At 46.3% G+C, this 21,468-nt stretch overlaps 1 protein-coding gene across 1 annotated transcript in view; it reads right to left on the bottom strand.

The window, feature by feature from the left end:
• Positions 1–19,925, bottom strand: part of midn (midnolin) — a 26,343-nt gene extending 6,418 nt beyond the window's left edge. The window contains exons 1-7 of the mRNA XM_032525134.1: positions 19,595–19,925; positions 17,197–17,425; positions 15,461–15,548; positions 15,245–15,307; positions 5,931–6,485; positions 4,451–4,583; positions 3,848–4,168 (exon numbers count right to left, since the gene is read on the bottom strand). Coding sequence (XP_032381025.1) covers positions 3,848–4,168; positions 4,451–4,583; positions 5,931–6,485; positions 15,245–15,307; positions 15,461–15,548; positions 17,197–17,425; positions 19,595–19,670 — 1,465 coding nt within the window. The 5' untranslated portion in view covers positions 19,671–19,925. The remainder of the gene's footprint in view (positions 1–3,847; positions 4,169–4,450; positions 4,584–5,930; positions 6,486–15,244; positions 15,308–15,460; positions 15,549–17,196; positions 17,426–19,594) is intronic.
• Positions 19,926–21,468: the final 1,543 nt, after the last annotated feature.

The following is a 21,468-nucleotide window of genomic DNA, read 5'->3' as shown; positions in this document are numbered from 1 at the left end:
GAAAGATATCAAACAGGAGACAGGTCAAGGGCACAGAGAGGAAGGAAACATCGGTCTAATTTCCCCCATCTCTGTTTTTACCACTCCCCTTCCTGCCAATTACACCAAAACTCAATCCCGAGCAGCACATTTTTCCATCCCCAAGCTCCCCTCTCTGAAAACTTTGACACAGGCCCTGTAAATACACCCAGCGCTGCAGAGAAAGACAGAGAAAAAACAGACAGAGAGAGAAAGAAGGGGTGATCTATGAATAATCGATGCGTCAGTCAGTTTTCTTTGCCGTTGAGCCCAGCCCAGCAACACGGCAAGGACTGAGATAGGAAGCACACGGGAGGGAGGGTGGGAGGAGGAGTGAATGGGTGGAGGAGGGTGGGAGATGGAGGATGGAGGTTGAGAAAAAGGGAGGAGGGCTGCAGTGTGCGGGACGCACAGGGAGATTAAAGGAGCTTCTCCTTTTATTGATTGTATAAAGATTGGCCTTCATTTGCAGTTGTCTCAGTGCTGTTTTTTTGTTTGTTTGCCTTATAAGTCTTGTGATCTTGCGGAGAGAACAGTGTGTTTGCTCAGCATCCAGGGAACCAGGGGAAAGAGGGAGGGGTGACCAGAGAAGAAGAGAAAGTGAGAGAGGATAAAGACAATAGAAAATCACATTGCAGCAAAGTCAGCCTTGGTTTCCTCTGGTATTTCTCTCTGTCTCTCTCTCCATTCAATGGGGTAATTGTGTGGGCCCAATTCACATCATGCTCATTATTATAGTATTACCTTGATATGGGACAATAGCTACAGTAGTATTTACAATCATGTGATAAGAGTGTTTTAATAAGTAGTAGAGCATGTTTTATATGCACAGCAGGAGTTGGGTAGAGGCAAAAATAGACCAAACGATCTATATCTCTCTGATTGTCATCAAAGTCAAGCGATAAAGTACCAATAGGTCAACGTCAACAGGTAAACAGCTCCACAAGAAACCCCTCTTGAGCACTTTCAGCCGTAAGAAACAGACCTATCAAGGGGGGGGGGGGGGGGGGAAACAAGCAATCTTTTTGAACCAACTAAACGGACACAAACTGAAACAGCCAATCAATTCGGCGCTAGTGTGAGCATTCTGACAGCCAGTGAAAGGGCATTGACAGCCCTGCAGATACACAAGCTCTTCAATGACTTTTAGACTTAATTTGCATTTCCCCCCCCCCCCCCCTTGCTCTCCTTGTCGACAATGAAAGGGCACCTGATGTGCTTGGCTGGCTTTGCTAGATAGCTCTGTGCTGCGCTGCGACGCCGAGGCGTTCGTTGAGTTACCAGCGCACGTGTGTCACACCAAACCCTTATGTGTGTGTGACGAGAGAGAAGTAAAGCCTACCAGTGGATAACATGGCCTCGGCCGAGCATTTAAGGGCTTATATACAGGACTCAATGAGGATAAGGCAGTCAGATCTTTCTCTGTGTCTCGCTCATTCTTCTGTCTCCCTCCCTCCTCTTTCGGCTTGCCCAGTCCCAGCCAGCACGAAGCTAACATGACCTGACAATTCGTAAGGGGGACAGGAGGGGGAGGAGGCATGTGGAAGGGACACAAGAGAGGCAGGGTTTGCTGGAGAAGCTTTCAGAGCTAATTTTGCCCCTGCTTTGCCCCTTTCTGTGAGCCTGTGTTGAACTAAGGCAGCTGCAGTGGGAGTGGGACTAAAAGGCAGCCCTATAATCCCATAGCCCTCCCCATCTCTGTCCCACAATGGCTCAGCCTGGTGCCCTATATGCAGCCCCTGTCCCTGGCCCCTGCACAATGGGTTTGGCTGGGCAGGGGGCTGAAGGGCTGGAGGGGGTGCCGGGGAGGTCCACCCTACTGAGTAAAGGAATTCAGCTAACAATCAGCCTGCCGGGCCATGCTAAAGCCCTCCTGTTCAAATCCAACAAGAGTCTTCGGCTGACAAATCCCTACACTCAGCAACACTATACAGCAAAGCCATAAAACCAAGCAAGTCGCCAAAGACTTTAACCAGGCATTTGTGGTCGAGTGAGTGTGCATGTGAGTATGTTCAAGCATTTTTATTTACGCTTGTCTTCTCCCCCTCGCACATGAACTTGCAGCAGAAAGGTTAAAGGCTCTCAGGAGACAGCCTAGCTATGTGACATTTTCAAGACGCTGTTTCCACTTGAGTTTGACCAACACACACACACACACACACACACACACACACACACACACACACACACACACACACACACACACACACCACACACACCACACACGCACACACACACACGCACATGGGAAGCGCAGGTTATTCCTGTAGGTGAACGAAGGCTGGTTTCTGTGAAGCAGAGTTAAGCCGCAATGTTAAGTCCAGTAAGACTTCCATCAGGTGTCGGCTGATAAGAGCGCTTAGTCGTAGGCTTCCTTAGCCATGTGGAACGGGACGCAAAGTGGGCACGCAGCCTCTGTCCACACAAACACACCGGCACGTTCATTGTCTCAGTGAGCTAAACTTCACTTGGTTGGGCGGGTTTCCCATTCACATCACTTGCTGGGAAGTTGACAATGTGAGCAGGAAGTTGGACGGAGGCAGTCAAGTTGGAGAAGGACATTAGACGTGCTATTCTTTCACCCATTCTTCTTTGTCTTTTTTTTTTTAGCTTTGCCCTTGTTTAATCAGCAGGCAGTCTGGTAGACTGACGGACAGGATATAAACACCCATATGATGAATGGAGGCTTAGTGTTTTGGTTTTAACAACTCCCCCTCTTTCCCTCGTCCCCAAATTCGCAAAGCAAATTCTTTTCAGAGCTGCATTTTGGAATAAATCTATCTATTAAAAGGCCAAATGAATACAATCAATGTTTTGATGCACAACACAGACATGGAAAGAGCTGGAGGAAGGACATGGAGAGATGGATTTTACAGACAAGGCTGTTTTTGGACAGCAAATGGAAGAAACAGCGGCGTGGGCTGTGGAGTGTAGACAAAGAAAGATGACATGAGTGGGAGAAGAGGGGAAAGGCGGGGGGGTGGGGGGTATGTAGGTGGGGGCATTGAAGAAAAGGTCTTCCCTGAGTTAGGATAATAAGCCTGTGTTAGTCCCACTGTTCACTCAACACTTGTAAGGGTGACGCAAAGGAATACTGGACATCCCCGGGCAATCTGTATTCAGTTGCTGAAACTAAAACACTCCATTCTGTTTGCAACTAGAGGTGATAAAACAAGGGACAAAGCCAGCATAGGACAATAGAAATCTACGCTCAAACAAAAGAAAACATTAAACATAAACCTCTGTACTCCAGGACCCTCCCTACCAGACTCTTCAACAAAATTGACCAGCTGCTCACCAAAGGCTAGCTCGATTTCCTCAACAGGAGATAAGGACGCAGCAGAGGACAATGCTGTTTCTCAGCACAGCCAGTCTAACCTTACAACATTGACTGAATGTTATCAGTTCTGGACATCTGTCTGACACTCGACATCCTGTGTCTCTGCAAGAAAAGGAGGTTTTAAAACACTCAAACCCAGAACCTAAACAATGTCAGCTGTATTCCAGCAGCCGCCTCGGCACAGCCCTTTGGAATGGGTATGTCATGGTTTGTCCAGCCCGAGCCCATACATGCCCCAGCTGCAGCCCTTCTTTAAGAGGCACGCTAAATCATCAAAGTCTAATCTTATCTAAACATAGCCAAGACCAGGCATGATGCGGTAAACCTATCTCCTTAGAGCTCAAAAACAAAGCCAACTCCGCTGACTGACAGGTAAAGCCTGACTGAACAGGTTTGGAGAAGCCTGTATTGCATTGCTAAGGAGACCCAGTGTTTAGTGTTTCTAAAATACTTGCATGAGCAGAGGCAGTGTGGTGTGGGGTCACTCACCAGGGGGTTTGCACATGCGGATCTGACTCTGGCACTGTACCAATGGATGAAGAGTCGGCGGAGGGCTGATAGGGCTGCTGGCGGGCACAGAGGTAGCTTTGGCAGAGAGGCCAATGCCAGCAACCTGGGGCGAAGGAGGCGGCGAGGGGGATGGGGAGGTGGGTGAACCACACTGGGTCTGGTAGCGGAGCTGGGTGAGGGAGGGGGGCATGCCCTGGTAGTGGCGTGTGGCGCTCAAGAGGTCGTTGAGGATCTGCAGGATGGTACCAATATCTCGTCTGGGACGCCCAGTGCTGTCCTGGCAGTTAGGGTGCAAAGTGCCTGAGAGAGGGAGCAAGAAAGACGGGGAAAGTGTTACAAGAGATGTCTACTGTGTTTTAATAAAAAGCAGAAAAGACAAAACGTCTAAAGTCATTCTTAAATACACACGCCCACAACAGACCCTGAGACCAGACAGAGGAGAATGTGTTGAACGTCCTGGTGTATTTTTTGTGAAGCAGGCAAGTTCTCATAAAAAGAGGCTTTCAGCTGGATCTCACTGTGTGCAGGGTTATTGCTTAGAGCAGCAATAAATGGTAATGGCAGCTCAGTGTCCCCCCTCACCTGAAAAGGTCCCTGAGAAGACTCCGGGAGCGTGGTTGACAAAGCTCTCAATGATGGCGCCAGGTTTGCGGGAGCGTGTTGAGGGACTGCTGCCACTGTTGGGGCTGTTGGGGCTGTTAGGGCTGCAGTTAGCCTGGGGGGGAAAAAATATTAAAATAGCATTTAATGAGACTTCAGGGGATAGAAAAGCAGTGTGACAAGAACATATCTGTACACGATCACATCACATCCCATGCTGTGTTAACATACATCAAATGACATACATGCATTCACCAACAGCTGTGTAATCATTTTCTGATGTATACCCCTTATATATACAGTATAGCTCTGTCCTGAAGTGAGCTCCATGAGTTCTGTGACCTTTACTTCAGAGTGCTGTAAATACTTTTTGCACTATGTAAGTAACCTATTCAGTGAAGGCTAAGGGTTATTAGAAACCTCAAAAGCAGGAAATCCCAATAGCAGCTAGGATATCTTGTGTCCTTAAACCTGAGAACTTAGCAACCCTGTTACTTCATCCTAGTTTAACTTGGATAGCTCAAATGACTTCTGAAAGTGAAATTGAAACCCAGGCAAAGGTCTCTTACAGTATGTTTGTGTGCGACTCTGTGTTTGTGTGTGTTACGCATGTGAAAGCCTAATGAGGAATAGCCATTTCCTTTTTCTCACTGCTAAACTGGCCTGTCTCTTTTGTTTTTCTTGTTGTGAACCATCTCTCTAACATAGTCCACTGACATCTGGTTCTTATTGGCTTTCCATAGGTAGAGGAGGTATAAACACCAAGTTTGTGCAGCTTTTCTTAGAGTTATCCAAATAAAAATGAACGGGTGTAAAGGTTAATGATTAAAGGCTGACAACACCGAGGTTACTGATTAGTCCTCACATGAAAAACCAACTCTGATTCAGTAAATCTGCCCCCCCCATACGTTTCATTGGGCAGGATGGGGTTATATGGATGCTGTGCCCGCTTTAGCTTATGCGTGTGTTGGCCTGTTTGAACGTATCTGGAAAGCAGACTGCACTTAAGTACACTGCGCACACGCACACGCACACGCACACGCACACACACACGCACACAACACACACACACACAACACACACACACACACACACACACACACACCCCCCAAACCTGAACACACTCCAGACCTGAGTAAACCCCTGGTTCTCCCTTATGCTTCTGGGATATCCCACTAATCTAATCAATTTAATGGAGGATGATTTAGCTGTGTGCAATGCACTCAAATGGTCTTTACCCATCCCCTCCCCTCTATTGTTCATTCATGAGAGGGCTAAGTGCCCCATGATGACATCAGTTATGTAAAAGTTAAGCTATTTTACCACATTACTTTACCTATATTACCATAAGATAATATTCCAGACATGTGTCATGCATGTCTCCTCACTCAGCTGAGGCTAATGACAAAGATGCACAAAAACAAAGACAAAGTAGATTACTAACAATATGTTTGAGACTTACTTCAGGGCAGAGGACCGGGGCTACAGGGCTGGCCTGGCCAATGTCGTGGCTGGGTTGGCTTGAGGAGGGCTGGTGGTAGTGGTGGTGGTGATGGTGGTGATGGGCTGGAGAGCGGAAAAGCCCTCCAGGGATGTGGGACGGGCGAGGGGAGTGGGGTGGAGGAGGGGGAGTAGGGGTGCTACACTGAGCGGCAGAGGGCGACGGGTGGTACATGGGAGGGAGCTGCTGGTGGTGCGTGGTTGGCAGGGGGAAGGAAGGGGAGCCTGGGGGAGAGGGGGAGGAAGGGACCAGGTGAGGCTGGGACAAGTGTGGGCTGGGGTGACTGTGTGGATGATGGGGGTGGTGGTGGGAGTGCGGGTGAGGGTGGGGAACACGGGGCTGCCCCGTTGGCTGTCCCAATGGGGTCTCTGCGTTGCCCCGGGTGATGAGGTGTCTGTGCTGGAGCTGGGGACCGCCAGACTGCTGCGCCGCCAACTGCAGCTGGACGAACATCATGTGGTCACCGACACGCAGTGCCAGGGTGAGGGGGGAGCGGCCGGACAGAAAGTCACTGACCTGCAGGTAGACAAAACAAAATATGAGGAATTAAGTTCATATACTTTTACAGAAAGGCCACCAGCTTTGCCAAATTACAAAATAAGCAATACAGACATGACTTATTGGAGCAGACAGAGGTATCTGGAAACTTAAGTCTGCATTCAGATTATGTACTGAAGGCCAAAGCCTTTCAAAAAGAGAAAAGCTCCCACACGCATATTGACTTCCTCCTTTGTAAATGAACAGTCTGCACCATAGTTGGCAGTGCACACAACAGTGCTTTGAGACAGACACACCACATTAGCCCATCATGCAATCAATCACTATTCTGTAACACTGGCCTATTTACATCTGCCGGGGTGCAGTGGATGAGGAGACCTATTGGAAAACACACACAAACAGAGCCCACTCTCGCTTGCCTCCTACTGCCCCAAAGTCCGTTCTTAGTCAGCAGTGTCATTCAGCTCAGAGACAGAGGCCACCCTTCTGTCTGGCCCAGGGCCTGAAAAATCAGTCCCACGTCCAGGAAATACACCCCGCCTGCCTCTCAAACACAGAATGGCCGATTGTCCACGGCGGATCTGGAAGGGCTGCCCATTTTTGGAGCTCTGGCAACAACTAATAGGAGCCAAGTGTGGAGGCCTTCACTGTCCCACTCGTGGCCCGGATGGACACACACAGACACACACACACACACACACACACACACAGGATAGCAAAGTTGTCACGAGTTGGCTGGAGGATTCACACTAAACAACAAAGGTCCTCTTGTGCCCCTCCTGCATGCCTGTGGCTCGGTTGCTGTGTATTGCCACTCAATGCTGAAGTCTCAGCATGTGTGTAGGTACGTGCAAGTGTGTTTATTTTCTAGTGCAAGTCATTCGGGGGTCAGAAAGCTTCTTTGGGTGGCCGGGTTAGCTCAGTTGGTTGAGCGGGCGCACATATGTAGAGGTTTGTTCTGTAATGCAGCGGCCCCCAATTGGCACGGAGGGAGGGGGAAACAGGAAGACAGAAGCAGCACCGAAAAGCTACAAAAGAGAAGGAGAGACCACAAAGAGGACTGGAGATGGAGAGAAAGAATAATGACAAAGCAGAGAAATAAAGGAAAAGAGACATACATACAAAGACAGCAAAAGAGAGCCGAGGCCCCCCCCCCCCCAAGACCCTACAGCCTTTGGAGTGTGCTTGTGAGGTGGCCTGTATTTAACCCTGTGAATCACCAGGCTCTGCCCTCCATCACTTCTCTCCTTTTTCTTATTTCTTTCTTTCTCTATCGACCGCTGCCTCTCTGTTGCCAGGGTGACCTTTGCACATTGGAATTGACACGGCGTGGAAAAGAGGATGGAGGGAGAGGAGAGGCAGGTGAAAGGATAAGGGGCTTGGAATGATCTGATGGCTGCATTTCAACATGTAAATAATCAACCTCTAAAGCAGCCGAAATCAGCAGAAATTAAGCTGCAGGATAAACAGAAACTCAGCTTCCTCAGAGAGTAAACTCAGCCAATAATGGCTTGTTGATAGTATACTCCACACCCATGGTTACCCTGTCTTGGTAAGACAATAAACTCAGCAGGGTGGGGTGTGAAGTGAGGCGGAGAACAGGACAGGGTGTTACCTGACATGGCGGAAACTCTGTGTACAAAAGGTCACCTGCTAGAGTGTGTGGTGTGTGTGTGTGTGTGTGTGTCTGTGTGAGACCTTGGGGGGGAGGCGGAATCCTAAAAGTGGGGGGAGAAAGAGAAAAGGAGGGGGAGAAGGACTGCGCTGACTGTGACTGACAGCTGTCAAGAGAATGAGTCGACAGTTTGCCATCCCACAAAACACACACACACACGAACATGCATACAAAGTCAAAAGGCCCCGAGGGAGACCATCAACCTAGTGTTCCTAGGAAGGGAGGAAGATGGGGGGACAACGCCCCCTGGGAAGTGAGTGTTGTCTTTGTTTGTCTATGCTACTCTTCAGTAGAGACAGGTAAGTACCTGGCAGCAGAATCTGCCTCAAGTGACTGCTTGTGATTGGATTTCACTTCCCCGCTCACATTTGATTTTATCTGTGAAGAAACTGCAACTTTTGCTAAACAAGTATTTGTGCTCAGTCACACTAGAATGTAGTGGCTATTAGGCTACTTCTACACTGTCAGAGTTATTTGAAGAGGCCAACCCAGCAGCAAGTGTAGAATTGTCTCGCTAAATATGGTCAAGAACACATTTCTGTTCACTCTGTCGTACATATGTTGAAACCCAAAAGAGAACAAATTTTTTTTCTCCCTGCGCAGAAATCATCAAAGATGCCATTTAATGTCAAGTCTGAACAGGGCCTTTGCGTCACCACTCACCATGTTTCTATGCGTGTGTGTGAGAGAAAAAGGCAGAAAGTGAGTGACAACAGGAGAAACAGAGAGGAGGCTTGATTACGCTTATAATGACTAGTGTGGATTATTCAAAACCACTGAGATGAAATTTGTGTACTCCTACTGAGCCCCCAACACCACATGGCAGGCTGCAAATTAGCCTTTGAGAGAAGCAAGCTTTCTCATGGCCGTCTGTGGTGGTTTGTTATGAGAGACAGGGAGAGTGGAGGGGCCCCACTTTTGTTGTGTTAAGGCAGGCAGAGAGAAACCCACCATTCATTGCTCCCTTCTGATGCAGCGGCAGTGGTATGCAAAGAGAAGAGGAGCTCATGCCTGAAGAACAAGGTGTGCATGCGTTTGCGGAAAACAACACGCATAGGGTGATTATACTCAACAGAAATGTGATGGGTGGTGCCATGACAGAGTCTACTTACTGACATACAGGTGTTGATAATAGAGCTGTTCCACTTAATTGCTCCTCTTTAACAAATGACCCCAGAGCCAGAGCGCTATCATCCATTTTGTTTTAGTAGCCGGGGTCCAGGAGGTGGTATTTTGTTTAGCAGGAGACATTGGTTGCTATGCAGTGATGGGGGAGAATATGATAAGGGGCAGGCAGGGGAGGAGGGGTGGCGAAAAGATGGAGGAAAAGGGTGTGGGGGGTGGCATGACAGAGGAAGGGAGAAAGTATGGTGGGGGGGAATGGGGATGCAGGCGATGGGGGTAGGGTGTCAGAGTTGTGGTGGGTGATGAAATATTCAGTGAGAGTGTGCCTCTGGCTCCTTCCCTCTTTCTTTCTTTCGACATCTCTGGCTGACAGTTTTATTTATTGGGGTCCCTGTGGTTCAAGGAACTCATTTGCAGTCGTTCTTCCTTTGCACACTAAGCGAACTAAGGGAGGGAGATAAGGAGTGAGGGAGGAAGAGAGAGGCTGAGAGGCTGAGGGAGGGTGAGAGGGAGAGGGAGGGAAAGATAGAGAGTGCTGGCAGCACTGAGCTGACATTCATGAACAACTGAGCAGCTTTGTGCCAAAGAAAGGAGGATAGAGGATTGGAGGGCGGGACAGGAGGGTGGAGAGTGGGGAAGCCTTTAGAGGATGAAGCCTTTCTGGTTCCAACGCAGCAGCTCACCTGTCAAAACCGCCAGCTGAAGGGTACGGGTAAAAAACTTGCTCACTGACCCCGCCCACCAACGGTGTTTTGACCGCACCAGGACACTATTAGTAGTTGATGCAATAACAGCCTCTCAAAAGAGAGAAGGAAAAAAATCAATCACTTGCATCATGCCCCAAAAATCCTCAAAGCAGCCAAGGGGCTCTTGAAAGGCCCTATTAGAAAGATTGCTGTCTGTAATACTGCCTGATAAGAAGCAGAGGGTCCTGGAAGGAGCGAGAGAAGACCAGCTGGCCATCACTGAATTTGATCAGCTGATTTTTTGGCCTGACAAAAAGGCCAAAAAGAGAGATCAGAATAGCGAAGATCAGGATGATCAGGTTCCAAGCTCCCCACACTCCACCTATGCCAACAACTGATCAGCTACACTGAGCCGCACATGCACATACAAGCCTCTCAACACACTCGTGCATTAGCTCCAATTCAAGGCAAGCGACTGCTAAGAAATCCTCATTTTGACTAGTTTGCCTGCTGCTCACACTCCTCTCACCCCACTGAATGCCTTTTATACCTAAAGATTAATACAATATCATCAGGATCCTGTGTTGCTGCAGAAGAGCATCGCTTAAAGATGAACAGTTTCTGTAACGAGCAAGACAAATTTGTGGATACTTGTAAAAACAACATCATCAACACCAACAAAAGAAGAGGAGGAAGGAAATGGCATCTCACATTTGAGATATACATGTGTACAGGCTAATGGAGGAGAGGCAGGAGAGAAGTGAAGGAAAAAAGATTACAAGCACAGTGGCAGTAAAACATGGCGACTGTGAAGGTGTATGGAATGCTGTCTTTCTTCAGGACACTTCCCTTTTCTTCTGTATGTTTTGTATGACCTCTCTGTTTCCCTAGCAGTATATGCCTAATTGACTTGGTGGTGGCTATCGGACGTGACATTCCTGGCCTTCATCCTCCCCCACAGTTGCCCCACTAGTCACGATGCCTGCTACTTGAATCACAAAAGCTCAGTGTCGCCCGGGAATGGGAATAAACGATAGTCACGACTCAAATGTGGAGATATGAGACTCCCCTGGCCGCTGAACGAGGGAGCACACAAAGACAAGGCCACTAAAAAATGGATGATACCACATACACATATGTGAGCAGATGCATATGCACAATAGGACAATGAAATCCCCTGCCAAAACCATCTATTCCGTGATTGCCTCACACAACACACCTTGATTCCCTCCACCCCCCTCCCTCTGAGCGTTTAAGCATCACAAAGGTGATTACACAGGTGCAAAAATACTGTGTGATCAGCTTATTAATGCAATTTTCAAGGATTTACATGAGCAGAGACTGAATAGGCCTTCACATCAGCATTGTCTTGTATTCTATACACAATTTGATTTACACATCCAGCAACAAATTATTTTCTGTAGCTTTCATTTAAGTAACAAAAACAAATTACAATTCTAAAGTGCACAAGACTCCCTCTGTTATACTGCATGCATATAAAAAGCCTGTATTTTAATGGCAGTGGGAAGGACCGCGAAAGCTGCATGCTATGAAAAAGGGGAGGGTCCTCTCATACAACAACCTGACTCAAGTCATTTTTCAAGCCGTTGCACTTCAAAATTCTCAATACAATTACTCTCCAATCCTGTCAATCCTGCTGATAAATTAGCATCCAGATAAATTGGTCAACGGGGTGCAGGACTGGAAAAAGAAACATATTGACAATCTGCATTGAGCTGTTTAACACACAGCCATGCACAAGAAGGCACACAGATGATCTCTCTCTCTCTCTCTCTCTCTCTCTCTAACCCTGGCCAAATTTCATTTCATTTCATTCCTTGCATTAGATCCTGGCCTAGTTACCCAAGCATATAGGCTCATACTTTCCATTACCTCCAACCTACAGAACTTGCACACATACATCAACTCAAAATGTTCCAGAAAAACTCATGATAAGCTCTTATATTCTTTTCTCCTCCCCCTGTCTGGCCCACCGTGGCACCCCCTCAGGGAAGCTGAGTGGAGGAAGATGAGGTGAGGGTGACCCAAGGGGTGACTCCCCACAGATTGTTAGATCCTACTAGTTTGCATCTGCCCGCTTCTAGACACAATGACAAAACTGTGACATATCGTTGCTTGAGGACGAGGAGGAGGAGAGCAGAGGAGGACAGGAGGTGCTTGTCGGTGAAAGCGAGAAAAGTAGAGCAGATATGTAACAGTGTATCCCGTGGGGACATATGGAATGGCAACACACAGCCTCCTCCCAAAGCAATCTGTGTTAGTGTTCAAGGCAAAATTTGTCAATCTGCAGCCTGCTGAGCCTCGCTCCAGCTGGAGATTGATGTTGAAAACCAGTATGCAGCACTGTAGCTGCACTCAGTTGGCTATAGCTGACGTCTGTGGATGTATGGAGGATGAAAGGGGATTGAGGGGGAGAGCCAAACTTAAAGAGTGACCCCCAATCATTGTTGCGTGTTTGAGGGTTTGTCAGCTGGGCAGGTTTGGTGCTCATGCTTTAAGACAGGAACAAAGAGGTGGCTGAATGGGGGAAGGGCAAATGGGGGGATGGTAAGGGTGATGCCTGCCTGCCTGGATGGCTTTTATTCTAACATCAATGAGCAAATAGTCCCTGTGTGCTGAGAGGGACACATAATCCTTCCCTTTATGTCAAATACCAAGATCAATAGACGGAGAGCTGATGTCAAGGTCTACATATGCCCAGAAATCGTGAATATTGCTTTAATTTCCCTTTCACTGCTTGTCCTGTAAATATACATTCATTTTTACTACTAGGATCAGACATTTTCGCATTCTCTGATTTCAATCCTCTTAAATATATCCTTTCAATTCTGGTGTGTGTGTGAGCACATGACTGCATATGTAAGCTGAACACACAACCTCTATTTAGCAGACAAAATGAGAAGAGAGTAGTGCAGGCAACTGTATTTTGATGGGCTGTCAGGAGGCAGTGGCTTAATACAGCTTAGATGTCATGCAAAAAGTATAGTGAGATGCCAGAGGAGGAATTAAGGCAGCCCAGAATTGTCCTTGCCAAAGAAGTCAGCCATCACGGTCAAACCAAGGCAGCTAGCGGGACTTGCAAACCGCAGCACATTTAAATTATAGGGCCCTGGGAGAGCTGTTAAGCAGAAACAAGAGAGGGTGAAGGAGGAAAAGGGGGAGACGGAGTGAAGGAGAGAGAAAAAATCCCACTTTGATAATTGCCCAGGTTCCATTTCCATGAAACATTTTCTATCTGACTAGCTCTACAAAAGTCTGAAACTGCCCTGGAAGCTGTCATGTTCTGCTTTGGTTGGTTGGTTAGCTAGCTGCTAGCTGTGAATTCCCCCAGAATCCGGATAATAGGAAAAGACATAAGGTGAGCCGCTCAGCCCCATCTTCCATGAATACACACACTTCCTGGTAAAACACCTGATCTGGAAATGAGACCTTGCATGATTGAAATGCAGATGGGTGAGGGGCTATGAGGGGGTCCAGCGGTTAGCACAGCTAACAACCATCCCACATCTCCTCGGGGTTATTTTTGGGAGTATGGGCATATCAGCTATCATGTCAGACACTTTTAAGAGCTAAGTGCATTGATTGATTTTTGATAGTCCCATAGTTGGGAGGGGGGGGGGGGGTCTCGGAGGGAAAGCTTCTATGTTCCTGTTTTCTAATCTTACTCAGATCCTTAATCTCTCTGCAATCTATATCATTGCATTCCGCTTCCTGAATTATAAAGGGAAATCAATTTCTCTGGATAAAAACACACTAAAGCACCTTTATGCTTTTTTTAATAACCCTGCTACCTGCCTTGCTGTGCACTTTATTTTCTGCAGGAGATATTCTACTGCAGGATCACAATTGATATCACATAAATAAGATTGCAACAGTAATGTACTATGTGCAAACAATTCTTAAGAAAAACAGCGAGCATCTGACTCATAATGAAACAAAGAGTAATTGGGACACAGGAAGAAAGGCAAGTTGAGAAATCTGCTCTTCTGGGTCGGGTGAAGAATTATCATCTCTGCCTCTGGTGAAAATGACGGTCCCTCATGGCTGCCCAGCAAAGGCGTAACGCATGATGGGCAAGGCTTACTTCCAGCCCACTAACACTCGCACACACATCCAGTAACAGACGCGTGCACTTTACTTACACACACACCTACACACATGCAGTCGTCTGCTGTCTGTGCTACGAGACGCATGCCGAGTTCACACACACAACAAGGCCAGGATTTCCACCAGAAAAATATCAGCAGGGAATGAAGCCACACTGAGCCACACTCCGTTTGCTACGGTCTGCCCACATCCTCTTCTAAAAAATTTGACTTAACAGACATTATTATTCCTTGGACAAATGCATAAATCGTTTCACCATCTTGTACTGTTTTGAAATCAGTCAGCAGGTAACACCAACATGCGCTTACGTACATCTCAGTGTTACCCAATGCTACAAAAGGAAGTAGGTCTGAGTCAGTCAGTCAGCTGCAGAATATTTCCTACGTCACAGTGATGCCTGTGTGCATTCAGCCTTATCGCCTCTCTTCCCTGTCCGCGGCCAGCGCTGCGAACTTTTTGTCTCTTTTTGCTTTAATCTTACTATTGATCATTTAGGTGAGTCATGCCACACTGACTCAAATGCATACTGTATTTCAGCAGGCCTGCAGAGCCATTTCACTGTAAGTACCGGGAGTAGGCCCCACTCGGGCTTCCAGGAACCCTGTGGTAATGCTGAGTGAAAAAGCTGTCATCGGATGACCGAGCACTATGTGTATGTGTGAGTGAGAGTACACTCCACCTCCATGCAGCTACAGCACACTTCCTGGAAACTTGCCTGTGCACCGTGCATGTGTGCAAGTGTGTGTGTTAAGAGCTTGAAATACAGGAGGAGTAGAGACATTTCACAGATACAGCTATAAACAGAAAGGTGGAAGTGAGTGCTATATGCTGGTCCTCTCAGCAGCTCACAAATAAGCCTTTCTTGTGTGGTGTTCGCTCTTGCTTCCTGCAGCGGCGTGCACGCACATACACAGACATATGCTATCACAGATGTTACTAGGATACAAGGGGTGTTGCTGCTTATTATATCCTAGCAGCTCACACTGGATGTCTAGCTTGGCTTGGCTGAGATTAGACAAGCAAAAAGGCTTGTGCCGCCTGCTCATCTCGTCTCTCCATCCCCGTCGTATCTGGGTGTTACTCTGCACTTAACCAAAGCTACAATCTCCAATATCCCCATTTGTTACATTATTGCAGTGTCAAAAAATAAAACAGTCTCTTACCTGAGTTTCAGTAAGACTCTCCAAGGCTTGCATTACTGACTGTTCGGGTCTTGATGCTTGAGACTGCAAAGATAGTAAAAGAGTGTTAAAAATAACAATAGTAGGCTGAAAAGGAGCTTTAATGATGTAAAGTATCTGAAAGAAATGCTCATGTGCTGCATTTGTTCTTGATATTGGGATGGCAAACTAAATAAATAACAGCCAGTTGAGCCTTACCATTAATCCTGCTTCAACTGTTGGTACAAGTGTTAACTTGCTCCCATCCGAGATGCCTAGATCCTGGAGTTTGCCTGAACTTAGTCGCCTGCAGGGTTAGAGACAACAAGATAATTAGACTGTGCTGACAATAGTTTCTCTCTTCAGACACACAAACAGCCTTCAGCCAAAGGGGGCAGACAGAATCCAAAACTAGTTTGAAAAAGAGCCTTGGGTGAAATGCTCCATGAAAGAGAAGTATTGATTGGGCTGTCATATTTCAATTTCGAGTATAGTGGAGCTTGACAACCGCTCGCAGTGGATTTCTGGCACTACTGCCACTTGACTAAGTGGAGGCGAGTATTTTCATTTTGCCTTTTTGAGTTGCACAAATGAGGAGCTGAAACTCTGAAACCAAAACCGCAATCCTTTTAATAGTTATGTGAAAAGATAAACAGCATGACACGCAGCTAATAATGACATTGCAAATCTATTGTTGAACTATGATGGCTATACCTCTGCAATTCTGAAGAAAGTTGATACATAATACATTTCCAGAGCTTTACTATTTAATGTTTGGTGCAGAGCATGAGTGTCTGCTCCACGACGATGCAGGTCACGATGCACTCAAACCACACTAACTCTGTGCCTCCTTTAGTTTAGTGACGGATGTTTAGGACAGCCTGCTGTACAGGCATGACCCAAATATCACCTCATGCAGCTGAACAAAGGCCCTCAGCGCTGACTTGCTGTAGGTCTACAGTTGGAGGAGCAGGAGGGGATTAAAAAGGGGGTTTCAGGTTTTAAAGGATGATGTGATTTATTGGGTGATTACAATGGATGGGAGGGGATGGGGCCTAAAAAAACAATGCAGACTGTTTGCATGTACTAAAGCCTCCCTTCTCTTTTTGCATAACACCACCTGCACTATTGTTAGCTCATTTAACCTGATTCATTTTCGGAACCGCCTAATACTGTAGGTTTTTGCTTAGTTTTAAATAATAAAAGGTTTTAACTCCCTCGATCATGCAGTGCTGCCCTGAGGTGCTATTATCTGAGTGCTGGCCAGCCCATACCTCTCACCAAGAAAGCCCACTGAAACCATTCAGGAGTCATTCTGCTTAAAAAAAGCTGGTTATTACCATGTAATGCTCACATTTACATCCACACAGTTAACGCCACCTTCCATTATACAGATGGCCTGTGCAGCAGCGACGTAAATAAATGACTGGCTACCAAGTCTGTGTGACTTTACTCATTAATGTTTAACATGTTTAATTCCCCCAGCATTAGTGATGCAGTCAGGCTTTAGTATTTATAACGAAGGAGGAATTAATCAATGCAAGTCTGCAGATCGCCTCGTCAATACTGTTCCAGTGACCGGTGCGTCCCCTATGCGTAAATCCAATACCGTGCGTCCTTATGACCAGTGGTTTCCTTGAATGTATTGATGACCGAAGCAGCCAAGGTTGTCTCTGAAGCTCCCAAATGCGCTACCACGCATACATCCGAAGTATAGATTAAAACTGGCCCGGAGGGTGAACGCAACTAAACTCGGTTTTATTCACATTTTTTAAATCTGTGGATTAGCCTAGACATTACAGCTCATGATGCCAGCGTTTAGTACTTACAGATACAGGCTGGCCGTTAAGGACCAACGGGTACATGATTGTTTATACAATTCTTTACCACACGTAGAAAGGCCACAGCACTTCTGGTAAACCAATTCCAATAATGGTTATATCAGGTTTACTCACGTTTCTTTGTGCAGCAAAGCGAGTCTCTCTCTTGGTACTTTGAGTCTTTGCGACAGCCTCCTCTTCAGTCCGTCCACGGTCTCCTCCTGGGGCAGGGAGAGCTCGAAGCGTGTGCCGGTGGTGGAGTGGATGTACAGATTCATGGAGGGCTCAGTCGGGACGGCCTCACAGGACGGAGCCCCGCGACTGGTGCAGCTCCGGGCGCTGGGGTGCTGGTCCATCCGATAACCTGTGGTCAGAGAAGGGGGAGACAAGACGAGCAGAGCCGGGGATGAAGCGGGTGAGGAGGATGGGTGAAGCAGGTCCGTCGCTTCGGCTACCGCTGCTTGTTCAGCTTGCAGATGAAAGGCAGCATTCAGAGAGCTTGCTCTCCCTTTCTGTATTTTACTTGCTCTCCGAGAGTCAGAATGAAACCCGCCAGTCCGTCTTCTCTCCAGTCGATATCATGAGAATATTCCCGGAGGGAAGTCAACAACACATGGCTCGCTATTCTCTTTGTTTGATCTTTTTCTTTGTTGCCTTTTCCAACGTGCAGCAGAAGTCTTCCTATATGCTACATAGATGGGTGAATGCCAGGCAGAAACGCAAGTAGGCTATGTTGTCAGCAAAGCATGCCATGGACGCTCATTTAAACTGGCGGTTACCTTTAAAACAAAACAAAAAAACTGGAGGGTTTAATACAAAATTTAAAAAAAAAGAATACAAATTCCACACTGGGTTTTGTAAGCTTTAGATCAGAAAGCACACGGTCCGTAAGCTGCAAAGCCTCATACGGTTAGCTGTGAGTGGCTCTGCGCCGCGCACTCAAACCCACAGCACCTCCAGTGAAATATCGACAATGAACACTGGCACAAAGTATCGCACTTCCACCATCGATAAAATACGCCCACTGTCCGCCCAGCCAATCACAGGAGAGCTCCTTCTAAACTCAGCCAATAGCGAGAACAGATCCACACCCACGTGGAGGGCAGGCGAGTTTAGGCCATTCATAATAAATTTCAGCATAGAGAAAAAAAAAATATACCCATATCTCAGAAGCATACAGCAGCTGTGCCTAAACTCAAGTCTTTGGAGCTTTAGAGGCCACTGGAGAGTTTGTTTATAGATATAGTTTTGCTATCACTAACTTAATGAGGCCCGTTTATTTTACATAGTTTATGGTTAAGAACTAACTACCCAGATGGCCTATTTCTTTCATTTTAGCCAAGCCAAGTTTGAATTTTTTTGCCAGGTCACAGCTTTTAAAATACTATTCATTTGAGAGTCCTTTGCGTGGGAACTATGCATTCATCCTTTATCATCTACACAGCAGCAGCAAAAAAAAAAGAAGTATAATCAACAGTAGTGTGGGTGTATTGAGAGACTTGATCTAAAGACCAGTGGTTGTACCTTACACTGGTAAATCTAAGTTATCAGATGGGCTGTAACATTAACAGTGCTGACGCTATACTTTTTCCCCTGACCTCAGCTACATGCAGAAACTAATAAAGTGATCGCGTATCGGCTACTATGCAAATTAAACATGGACAGGGTATATTCTCTTCAGGAAGAAGGATGCCGGTTATCCCGCAGTAGACTACACATGCCAGTAACAGATTAGGCCAGCGTGTAAAAGCAAATATGTAACATGACTTGATATTTTCCTACGCAGTAGGCCTAGCCATGGCGGCGCTACACAAGTTAATGTTTGCCCATTAATGCCTGGTCAGGTGGCGAAACTAAGCAGAGAGACATACACACAATAGGGCCGGACTGGAAATGTAACTATACAGGTAGGCCTATCTATATAGAGTGAGTTCACCCCTGCAGGTTATTCCAACACAAGTAGGGGCTATAACGTAATAAAGAAGATACTCGGTCGCCTCCCAGTGGCCAAGGAAGGAACTTTGACATTTCACACTTCCAAGGGATTCATAAGTGTACTTGTGTCTCTGACAATGGTAGAGAGACCGGGCTTTACAGCAGGCCTGTACTTATCAGAAATATGTATTCACTCGATTTAGCTTCAGGCTCAATCATACAATGTCCGTATTGTACTCTTAGCATGGTTGTCACTAGGCTACTACAGTGTGTAATAAGTTGTTATTGTGCTACTATACAGACGCTACAGCAACTGTCAGACACTAATTGTAAATTAGAGTAACAGTGACATTCTCCTGTCCTCGATACCGGCCTTATTAAGTTAATCATGTCCACAGTATGTAAACGGAAGGTGGCTCATCCAATCACTCGACAGCATGCTTTTATCGATTCCGTGATTGACTGCTTGTCTCCAATCAATTTCTTAACTCACCAACACAATACAGCCTAAGCCAAACTTGCCCAAGGCGGCGACATCACAGATAACATGCTTAAAATGTTCAAATGACAGACCAGGAGTTGATATTAAACTACTTACCAATTATTGTGGCGAAAACTTTCAAGCTTTGCTCAAAAGTGTGTTGTGTTGAAGTCTGTTCCCCCAGCTTTGGCATGTAAAATCTCCACCTGAATATCCACAAGGTTTTCTCAGTGAATTCTTCGGCGGGCTCGCGTGTGTCCAGCGCGCGACGTTACGCACTAGACCTCGATACTCCTGACCAATGAGGAGCTGCAGTGGTGTCCTAAGATACCTCGGCGTGTTGTTAGTACACCGGCGTCTTTCTTGGTAATGAGAGCGCAGACGAGAAGGTGAGAACCTCTTAACAGACTCTTCTCGGATATGGGTGGAGAGTAGTGTTCTTGTTATGTCAGCATGTGATTTAAGGTGGCCTCGCTTCGCTGTAACCGCCTCTAATGTCCGACGTGCTCCGTCGGTGGGAAAGAATGTGCCTACGCAAAAGCCGCAACAGATAAAAATATCCAACAGTGTCAGTGCCGCTGATCTATCTGAACAACAGATAAGGCTTTTAATGGTGCTAGTTACTTAAAAAGTAACAAAACACCACCAGTCTGTTTTCTACTACCTTAATAATCAGGTCATGAATTAAGTGCTTAGGCGATATGAGGGGTGTAGCCAGTCTATGACGACAGAGAGAGAAATGTCACCGGGCAACAGAGCAGGTAAACAGGCTCCATGGATACGGCGGCCCGTATACCGATAAACAAAAAACATTTCTGGCACGATTTGTTTCTGTGTTTGGGAACTTGTATGGACATTTGTCAATAAGATAAATAAAATCTCTATTATTTTGCGTGCAAAGCCAGACTTGCAACTTAATTTTTTTACACACAATTGCTTTTTTTATACAATGTGACGAAGTATAGGCCTACTTGTAGGATAGCCTACTGTGATTTAAATGTAGGCATCTTAAAAGCAAATTAAAGTATGAACTTCCCCGCAGCCCATATAATATCATTGTTTATTCATTATTGATACTCACAACATGTAAGCAGCGATTAAATGTTGCAGCTGGTCAAGGAGCTAATTCTAACCCAGTTTTTTACACTTTCCCAGAATTTATGCATCATATTGATTTTAATGAAGTTCATCATATTGTGTCATTTAAACTACAAAGTATCAAGCAGGCTACCTACTGAATAGCTGCCAAATGAACATAGCTTGGCGTTAAAAGTAGGCTACAAAAGTTCCCTTTAAAATTTAGTGCAGTAAAGGTACAAAGTATAGTATCCTGAATAATGTATACTTAAGTACAGCACTTGAGTGAATGCCCTTTCCACATACTGTAGGTTATAGGACAAGCTATTGTAAAATGCCTGTGCAGCGATTACCTCCATGTAACTTAGATATGTGATAATCATCACAATACGGTTCACCTCAAGGACAAGAGAGATGTTGTGCAGTGTGTTTAAGAGAAAAGAAAAGAAAAACAGACTTTGCCTCAGAACATGCTAACATGCAGACGGCAAAGAAGTGCTCTTGCTTCCAGCCTCAGCACCAGGCTGCACAGACTCTGTCTGTCTGATTACAGAGACACACTCTCCTCCCCATTGTGCAGGGGACGCTGTGTCCCACCAGCCGTATTATCACACCGTATGAGAACTGAATCATCCCTGTGTGTGTGTGTGTGTGTGTGTGTTTGTGTGTAAATGCGTGTGAGATAGAAAAAGCAGAGTGTGTTCAAAAGAAACATCTCCCAGAGACTCCACGGGCAGACAAAGGTCCCAGTCTTTGCCCAACACCAGCAGCTTTATCTATCTCCATCTCTTTCTTTCTCTATGGGAGATGCTGACTCAGTGGAACAAAATGAAAGCCCTCCTGTACTTGAAACACTAGCCTTTGAGTCAAACCCGGTGCTTCGTAGCTTGTTTTGATGCTTGCTGTTGTGCTGG

Source organism: Etheostoma spectabile, chromosome 9 (assembly GCF_008692095.1).
Source record: "Etheostoma spectabile isolate EspeVRDwgs_2016 chromosome 9, UIUC_Espe_1.0, whole genome shotgun sequence".
NCBI classification, from domain to species: Eukaryota; Metazoa; Chordata; class Actinopteri; order Perciformes; family Percidae; genus Etheostoma; species Etheostoma spectabile.
Note: the sequence above shows the minus strand (reverse complement) of the source record. Positions and strands in the feature narration are given on the sequence as shown.